Raw genomic sequence first — 9,409 nt, 5'->3', positions numbered from 1 at the left:
TTATAGGTAGGGTAGACTTTATGACATCTTTATCAGTAGAAGAAAGATAACACTTGTTGGTTTGATAGCATGTTACAATGTTCCTGTTTACACTTCCTCCAATACTTGTTGCCCCTTTTCTTGCTCCTCTTTGCAATTCTCTCTTCAGAAGTATTGTCTACCTCTTCTTTCAGAAGTAGTCTTATAGTTTGAGCACTTTGATAACTTGTATTTGGAATCTGCTGTTTGCATTTTAGTCCAAAAGAAGAGCATGTGTGCCTGAAGCTTGTCTCTTTATTTTCCTACTTTCTTTTCTCGTACATTGGACCAAATGATCTGATAGGATTGTCTACGAAACTGCCTTGCCTGATCATCAAACTACTCCTAGAGAAAGTAATGGCTGTAAAAAGAAAACAGCTGAAAGCTATGGTAGTGTGAACTGACAGGTGCCATTTAAAAGATGTAAAATGCGTACATTCAAATCAAACACTGTTATTACACTCCTATAGGGAATGTGACAGCAAGATGGCTAGTTTTGTGAAGGATGTGGTCTGTCTAGTTCTCTTCTTGGTTCTGTGCCTGCATGATAAAATAACCACCTCAATTTAGCGCTGGGTCAGCAGGCAGCTGGGTCTGTTCTTTTGCCTGTATAGATAACCTGTTCAGTTTAAGAAGACTCTACCCTTCCTATGTTTAATGTATGAGTGGATGCTGCTATTGGGATCTAACATTTCATTTTTATTTTCTCAACATAGCATTGCAAAAAGCTTATGCTGTAGTAGGTACAATATTTACACAGCATGTTACAACCTGTGCTTAGCACAAATTCTTGAGGAGGTATAGTGCTTGTGCTCGTGGCAGAGACAGAAAAAGCAATTTCTAACTCCAGACATTTCCTCCTTAGTTTTTGCTGCCTTTGCTAAATGTATTTCAAAATATGGCCAGAAAACTTGCATCCAAATAACCTGAACTAAATATAACCTGCCCAACTAACCTGAATACAACATCCCTAATATAGTGTTAAGTTCATTAAAAAAAAAAAAGTAAATGAAATGTAGGATTGTGCTTGGGCAGGTAAATGACACTTCTGTACAGATACTGTTCTGTGATCTTTTCATTCCACTGTACACATGCATAGCCTCATTAAAATCAGAGAGCAGTTCTATGTGGTTAGCATTTGGCTAACTATTGTCTTAATCTTTTAATTTGTGATGCACAGGATGTAAGCAAACAGAAGTAATGCTTTGTTTGCATCTTTCAGAATAGCAGGTAACACAACTGATTTAAGTTGACAACAACCTTCCATGCAATATCTGGAACAGCCTCAAATTGCGGAGCTGGGGTCCACAGACAGTGCTGTGAAATGCAGGGTCAGTATTCTTTATAAGCAATTTGTGCATTCCTGCAGCTGCACGTGAACAGGCTGGCAGGAACCAAGCAGGCTTTCCCTGTAGAGGGGAAAAAGCCAACCACTCCTGCAAGCCCCTGTGTATTTAGCATTGTAAAGTTGAGGTATGTGGCACTGTGGCAAAAGTTTAAGAAATAGTAAATTGCAACAGTTCTGTCCAGCTAATTGCACACGCCTGGTTCTGTGTTGGGGAAAATAAAAGGAGTATCAGATGGAGCTAATGAAAAGTTTCTCAGGAGTCTTGCAACCCTCCTTTTCTAAATAAAAAGCAAGCAGGAAGAGTTTACAGGGGAGGCATGTATAAGAAGTTGTGTTCCTGAAGATTTCACCCACACTTTCCAGTGAAAGTAATGGCTTCTTGGTTTCTACTTGTTTACTGAGAAGGGCAGGTTCTGCAAATTTTTTTGGCTGTATGTGTCCCCCTCTGAGATGGAGCAAGGTGGAGGCAAACTCCCTCCTCTTCCAAGATTGTGAGAGAGAAAGGCAGATCCTTGGCATTATCTTCAGATCAGCATTCTGAGAAAAACTGGTGTATGGTTAACATCTTATTGTGTTCATCCATGTACTGCCAGCTGTCCTTTATTGGAAACGGGAGGTTCTCAGGAACACTAGGTCTGCAAAACAATAGTAGCTTTAGGTGCTGATAATCTCTAGTTAATGTGGCGGCTAGAATAGTGAAGGTACAGAGGTGTCTTCTTTTAATGGAATGATGTAAATGGGAATTACAACCTTCAAACACCAGCTAATTAGGACATAACAGACTAAAGTACTGAACTCCAATAGTGAAAATTGCACCTGTCATTCACAAGATTGATGGCATGTTAATTTAAATGGTCACTTCATTGTCCTTTCAGCATCATTTGAACTATGGAAATACTTTGTTTTGCTTTAAGTAAAAGCAAAACGCAAATATATTAAAAGGTTAAGGGAAGGAAATATTCCTGTCATGGCAGCAAAGAGTGAGAAATACCCCGACCTAATTCGAAGAAGCATGAACTGTCTGTAAGTAAGAACATAGTATTTTGTTTAGAAAAGTCTTCCAAAACCCAAGCTGCTTACATAGACTTCCCTAAGAGAGAAGTTTTTAAGTGTTAAGAACAATTTTCTGTTAGTGCCAGCCACTCTGTGAGCATGCTATAAATGCTTGATGAGCAGATCTGAAAATGAGTCTTGCCTTTTCGGAAGTCGCACTTGAAAATGTTGCCCAATTCCTTTCTTATTTGAAGGTCTGATCATACCTGTTTGTGACAGGATGTAGCTGCTTTCCCATCACCTTACAGTGTTCTGATCTAGTTTTATTGTGTCTGAAAAAAAGTGAGTATAAATCTGTTTTTAATAATGGTTATATTAGAAAAGCTCTTTGTTTGTAAAATGGTGTATTGGGAAAAATATGAAGACTTCATTAAAAGCAGAGGTACCACAAGAGGGTACTATTTCTTTGGTTTTCATAGCTACTAAACTTCAACAGTTCTGACAAGTCACTTGGTCTGAAGAGGTGCCTAGTCTCTAGAATTTGAGGGTGTTAAGAATCAGCCAGACATGCCTGTCTGTTGCACTTAACTTTGCCTCTGAGTCTTAAGCTTGCACCTTGGCTCTCAGAATCAACAGGCTCTGAGTTGAGAGCAAGTGGTTTTAGTGCTGCAGTGTACAGCAGCAGCCTAAAACTGGTAACTGCCTGGTATTCTCCCTCCAGGTCATGAACAAACAGGAAAAGACCACTTCTGTGTGTGTGTGTTGATGTCTACAATCCCTAATCTGTATCTAAAATTGCCCACTTCCAGTCAGCTAATACCCATTTATTGCACTGATCTAAGCACAGCAGTCTGTCTAGTAAACCACAAACCCCCTACTCCTCATATAAAATGAGAACCAACGTTTTTCAGTGAGTTACCCAGGTGAAAATTACACCAATGATGCTTTGAAACATCAGGTTTGCTTCTAAAGGAATTCATCCATCATCCTAGAAATAAAAAAAATAATTGCATGACACACTAGAAATAATCCATGTGCAATAGCACATGGGGATGACTCTATTCAGATATGAGTTGAATCTTTCTTACAGGAACTATCTACAGTTTTCATTAAGTTAAGCTAAAAAGGCACCTCTTGCGTAAACAAGGCATAACGAACTTTTTAAAAAACACTTTGGCAATAAAAAAGGAGTTTAACATTAAATTCTGTGAGTTTGGTAACTGATTGGATATTTGGAATTTTCTGATCACAAAAAAAATGTGAAAAATGCCTATTAGAAATAGTTTGATCTTAAGCTTTAAAGCAGTTGTAGGAACACCTATCCATAAGCATATATTGGACTGGACATTGGCTGAGGTAGAAGACTAAAGCACACCAGAAAAGGGAAGCGAAGGAGAAGATCCAACTGTGAAACACTAAGTTAGTTTTTCTAAAAGAAGGAAACGTCTATCAGTCTTGCATTCAGTATCTTAGATCACTGGTTGACTCATTCTCCGCTGCACTTCATCAGTGGGTACGCTTTGTACATGAAAGATGTGAGCAGAGCAATGCGATGCAACTTATACTTTATTTCTAAAGCTTTCCATACAACTACATTTTGCAAATAATTGCTTCACCACCACTACCTTTTTTCTCACATTTTTAAGCTTGGTATTCAATGCATACAGTAAGAGTTCACAAAAGCACTCATGAAGTCACCAGTGCCCTGGTGAGGTTAGCACAGACAGAAACACAGAAGCTACAACTTGCTGAAAATCTGGCAGTGAGACAGTGGTAGTGTCAGGCACAGAACTTCATCATGCATGTTCCTGCCTCTTATACTTCTAGAAAAATAAATACTTTGTTTCTAACAAAGCTCTAGATTATTTTGTTACTTAATAGCAGATGTGCCTACCTCCATGTTAGACAGAATAGAAATTAAAATGAAGAAAATAATAAATTATTGTGTATGACCCTTGGCAGAATTTTCAAAAGCAGGCTCCTCCTAAAAGGGGAGTTTTAACTTCATATGGTGAAGGGTTTAAAAAGTTGAGTTTTTGAAAATTTCATCTTGTATGTCTTTTACAGAGCCATGATAAAAATACCAAGTGTAGTAAATCAGCTCTTAATATTGCAATGCATTTAAGTATCAGGAAAAATAAGTTGGTTTAATAATCAATTTAATAATTAAAATGCTGTTTCATATTCTTGATATCCTTAAGGGAATTTCTGCATGTGTAATTTAGAAAATTACTCCAGAAAAGCCTCACCCTGAAAAATTATGCTCTCAATCTCCAGCACTATTTCAGGGAGAGATTTTTCTAGACTGACAGTAATAAAGTTTTCTGGAGCACTAGGAGGCTCCAGAGTATCAAACTGAGACTTGAGTAGTTCAGGTGGCATAAAATGTCCCCCCCTCTTCTCCAGGCGGCCAGTAATGATGTCTGTAGGCCCATCCAAATGAACAAAGAGGATCTTCAGTGCTTCATTTTCTCCTGATTCCTCTGGCTCGTTGCTTGCAATTGCAAATGGTCCACTAAGTAACACATACCTATACATCTTCTTCAGTGCAGAACAGGCCAGAATTACATCTTGTCCAAATGCGTCTTCTCTAGCAAAAAGAAAACAAAACACCCCCCCCATCCACATCTGGTATAACAATATGGCTCATTAGTTCTGCTTAATAAGGGAGACAAGCCCTACATCCTTGGCAGTAGTGGCATTTCTTTGTTATTTTGAAAGGATTTGAAACGCAATTTCCAATGCAGGTAAAGATGTGATTTGAAAGTGAGGTCAGGCTAGCCAGCCTCCTGGTAAAATCTCAATCTTGGGGACCTTCTTTATTAGCCACTGTTCTTTCCTAAATTAAATTCAATTCTAGCACAAAGTGTCATGATCATTTCCTTAACTGCTGAGAACAGCAGCAACTGAATATCCATACAAACTCCATCCATTATCTATAAAATTACTATACTAATCTGTTTAGAGAGGAAGTGGCTACTGAACAGTACAGAGCTCTGTTCTTAAGTACATGTGCAGGTGTACTTCCAATACCTGTTTTTGTTATCTCAGGTTTAACTGTAACGTTATATTTTATGTTTCCTGTAACCATAGTCATTGGCAGCACTGCATATATGCCCACTTCAAGTTAAACAAGGGATTGGATGCAGCTGAATTAATGCCTTGCATGTGTATTTTTTAATGGTAAGTTTCTTAAAATAAAGCAAGCATTAAACCATGGGTATGTCTGTTCCACTGAAAAGCAAATCCAGAATTAGTTGTCTCTATGAAGAGTGACTGAAATGCCTGTCTAAGAAAATACATTCTGTAATCAAATTAAAATTAGGTATAAACCTATTCAAAAATCATGCCGTGTTCATCAGATTTGGTTCACAGGGAAATAAGAACTTAGAATACCCACTATTATCACCTAGGTAAGCCAATGCCAGCCTTAGTTACTTACAAGTACTAGTAATGAAACATTGGCATTAGGCTCTTTTAAAGTATACTTGATTTTGCAAAGTTTCTGGAGCTGGGCAGTGGCCTTGGGCTAGCATGTAACATAAAGCAATGGATCCAGCATAACAATCCCGACAAATTTCTCAGTCAATTAACCCACGCTCCAATGAAGTATGCTCACCTGATGTACACAAGCAAGTAACAGCCACTGTGTAAAGCCAGGCTAAACAGTCCCTGCTCTCCCAGCCTTTCCTCATTTGGGAGATGCTTCAGTCCCTTCGTTCACCTACATGGCCCTTCGTTAGATGCTCTCCAGTATGTCCATGTCTCTCTTGTAATGGGGAGTGCAGAACTGGACATGGTACTCCAGGAGTGGTCTCACCAGTGCTGAGGAGAGGGGAAGGATCACCTCCCTCGACCTTCTGGCAATACTTTGTCTAATGGAGCCCAGGATATGGCTAGCCTGTCTTGCCAGAAGAGCATATTGCTGGCCCATGTTCAACTTGGATGTCCACCACTACCACCACCCCCTGGTCCTTTTCTGCAAAGCTGCTTTCCAGCTGGGTGCCCCCCACAATGTACTGGTTGTTCCCCCCCAGGGGCAGGACTTTGCACTCTTAAACTGCATGAGGTTCCTGCCAGCCCATTTCTACAGCCTGTCAAGGTCCCTCTGGATCAGCCACTCCTCCCAGTTTGGTGTCACCTGCAAACTTGCTGAGGGAACACTGCCCCATCATCTGGATCCTGAATGAAGACGTTAAACAGGACTGGACCCAGTATTGACCCCTGGGGTACACCACTAGTTACTGGCCTTCAGCTACACTTTGTGCCACCGATCACCACCCTCTGCGCCTGGGCGTTCAGCCAGTTTTTAATCCACCTCACTGCCTGCTCATCCAGCCCTTACTTCCATCAGCTTCTCTGTAAGGATCCTATGGCAGATGGTGTCAAGCAAACTTTACACTGTATCTTACTCAAACTAACAATATTTTAAAAAATTTTACCTTACTGTCAATATCGGTGTATTTTGTGGTTACGTCCTTTGTAAGTAGCTAATGTCAGGCTTATTACTGAACTGCATCCTTGAAATTATTTTTACACAGACAGCAGAAAAACAACTATCATTGGCAAGAATTTTCCCAACACTATTATTCAGGGATTATCTCAGCCTCAGCAATTACCATGACAGCTTAGATCAGTGAAAACAGAATGGCTTTACCACCTGCAGAATGTTTTTACACTACTACATACATTTCTGCTTTGGAATGCAATGGGGAAAAATATTTCGGACACTTTTTTTGTCTTTAGCCCAAACTCCATAAAGCTAGATGTTCTCTTACCTCCTTAGTATATCATGCAGTGCACAAAGCCAGGGCATCCTGTCCTAGACAGAAAACAAGTTCGTTCAAAGTTATTTATGAAATTGATTTGAAACAATTGCTTCTAACATCTACAGCATTTGACTAGACATGAAAGTTAGCATTAAGCTGTACAGCAAGTTCAGTTTTGATCCTCTTTCTTCCTAATGTAGATTTGCTACCACTGCCTGAAGGCTAACAAGAAGTGCTAGGCATACTATCAGGAAGGTGTTTTTAGTGGAATAGTACTTTTTGTATTACAGATACCTACAAGTATCTGATGGAAGTAATATATATCTATACGTGGCATGCACCTTGTAAACCTTTGAAGGACAGTCAACTTCTCTCTTGCTTCTATTACACAATTCAAATGTACAGCCTGAATTGTTATTTCTTTTTCCTTGTATCTTGGCATACACACACAATTCTTTGGATCAAAGTTGAGGTTTTCAGGAACAGATAACTAAATTTAGATCTATCTGCAATAACTTGATTATATCATTTGTATGTCACTAGCAATCACAAATAAATGTAATCATAGCCACAATTTTGCAACACTTTTGCTCAGTTAGGCAAACACTATGCGAGTGATTGATCTGCTTCTTATTATCATCTTATTTTAGGTTTTCAGCTTCCACAAACTTTTCTCATACCTATTGAGCACTAAACAATTGCTCCCATTTCATCTTTCAATTCTGTTACTGCTGGGTGAGCACAACAAAAGATAACATGGACAAATAAAGGCAACAATTTTTTGTTATTGCCGTTACAGAATAACTTCCCACTGGCATTCACAGCAGCCCTCACAATTTTGCATCTCTGGTGTTTCAAAACAGATGCTGGGCGACATACACCAATGGGTTAGTCATTCAATCATGCAATGCTGCTTTAGATGACATACCGGCTTATATGTACTTCCAACCACTAGCAAAAGATTAAAGTTTTTGGCAAGAATCTAGAATACTTTTTTTTTCAGTCTATAGGGAGTGCTTTGAAGAACTCCCTAGTTCAGCTTTATGTTTCTAGAGATTTCCCAGAAAAAGTTCAAGAGGTGTCATCTTGTAACTTTTCTAGTTTGCTAAAGTCTCTGGATTCCCAAGTATTGTAAAACTAAACATGATCATTTTTATCTGTTTAGGCTGAACCACAGGCTAGAGGAAAGGAAGCACATATAAAGCAGGAGAGTATAAAACAGAAGATTGTGGAGCAATCACTGCAGTAACTGGAAGTGATGAAGTGTACTTCAGTCAGTAGAGACATTTGTCTGTCGTCATGTATTTAACATTACGAAGAAGCAGGACGTACTCTAAAGCTGCAGCTCTGTATATTGATGCAGAGGGAGAGATTTCTGACAAATCCTGAATCAGCACCAAACCCCTTGTGAGCTACCAAGCACACTTTGATAAACTACTTTTTTAAGCAGAATCCTTTGTAACACAAGAAGCCTCCCCCTCTTACCAGCTGCAGACCTATAAATTCCGCCTATGCTTACAGTCAGCCTAGTCTACATAAAGCACAATCTACTTCAACACACCGTGCCAGAGGTTACAAAGATAAACGCGTCGATGACTGTTCTTTCAGGGTTTATACAAGGTACCTCATCATTTAATGGTTTCCCCTCTGCCATCTTCTTTTTACTCTCAGGAGAATGATAATCGTCTGCATCGTAGAATTTCCACCCCAGCTAATGGGGAAAAAAAAAAAAGTAAATAAATAGAATTATTCGGCCAAACCAGGTGAGCTAAGAAGAAATTACGAAGACGACACCTACGAAATTAGGGGCCTGTTACACCACGGCATAAATCACCACTTACGTGGTGACGATTAGCAAAAAACCCTACAAAGTCAGCTTAGCAGCAGCAACACCTGACGCCCGGCGGCACGAAGTTAAAGTCGGCGCCGGCTACCGGGCGCTGGGGGCCGACACCCCGCACCCCCGGCCCTGGGGGGAACACGGGGGACACCGGCGGGCCGCGCTGCCGAGCGGCGGAGGTTAACGCCGGCGGGGATGCCCGCCCGGCGGGAGGGAGACACAGGGAGACCTCCCGCGGCCCAACGCGGAGCCTGACGCCGCCGTTACCTTCGCTGCCAGCCGCGACCCGACCGTCGTCCTGCGGGGAAGCACAAAGAGTCGGTTACAAGCCCCTGGCCGGCGGGCAGGGGGCCGAGACCCCCCACCCCCCCCGCACGGAGGGGCTCCGGCAACGCCGAGCCCCCGGCCCCCCCGGTACCTCCTTCCCCCAGCCCCCCCCCC

At 40.9% G+C, this 9,409-nt stretch overlaps 1 protein-coding gene across 1 annotated transcript; it reads right to left on the bottom strand.

Annotated features, from left to right (window-relative positions):
- Positions 1-4,588: 4,588 nt before the first annotated feature.
- Positions 4,589-9,259, bottom strand: IDNK (idnK, gluconokinase homolog (E. coli)). Its single transcript, XM_010568633.1, has 4 exons — positions 9,236-9,259; positions 8,753-8,839; positions 7,138-7,181; positions 4,589-4,949 (listed from the first exon to the last, which is right to left on the bottom strand). Exons 2-4 carry the CDS (start codon positions 8,780-8,782, stop codon positions 4,589-4,591), a joined length of 435 nt encoding a protein of 144 aa, XP_010566935.1. The 5' UTR covers positions 8,783-8,839; positions 9,236-9,259.
- Between the last annotated feature and the right edge of the window lie 150 nt (positions 9,260-9,409).

Source organism: Haliaeetus leucocephalus, unplaced genomic scaffold, assembly GCF_000737465.1.
Source record: "Haliaeetus leucocephalus isolate CR32 unplaced genomic scaffold, Haliaeetus_leucocephalus-4.0 Scaffold251, whole genome shotgun sequence".
In the NCBI taxonomy this organism is placed as follows: Eukaryota; Metazoa; Chordata; class Aves; order Accipitriformes; family Accipitridae; genus Haliaeetus; species Haliaeetus leucocephalus.
This window is presented reverse-complemented; position numbering and strand designations above follow the sequence as displayed.

What these genes read in the sequence shown, in the direction of transcription:
- IDNK (XM_010568633.1), bottom strand. Translation starts at nt 8,782, where the DNA reads ATGGCAGAGGGGAAACCATTAAATGATGAG. An exon ending in GGAAACCATTAAATGATGAG is followed by an intron (nt 7,182 to 8,752) that starts GTACCTTGTATA and finishes TTTTCTGTCTAG; the next exon opens with GACAGGATGCCCTGGCTTTG. An exon ending in CTGCATGATATACTAAGGAG is followed by an intron (nt 4,950 to 7,137) that starts GTAAGAGAACAT and finishes TCTTTTTGCTAG; the next exon opens with AGAAGACGCATTTGGACAAG.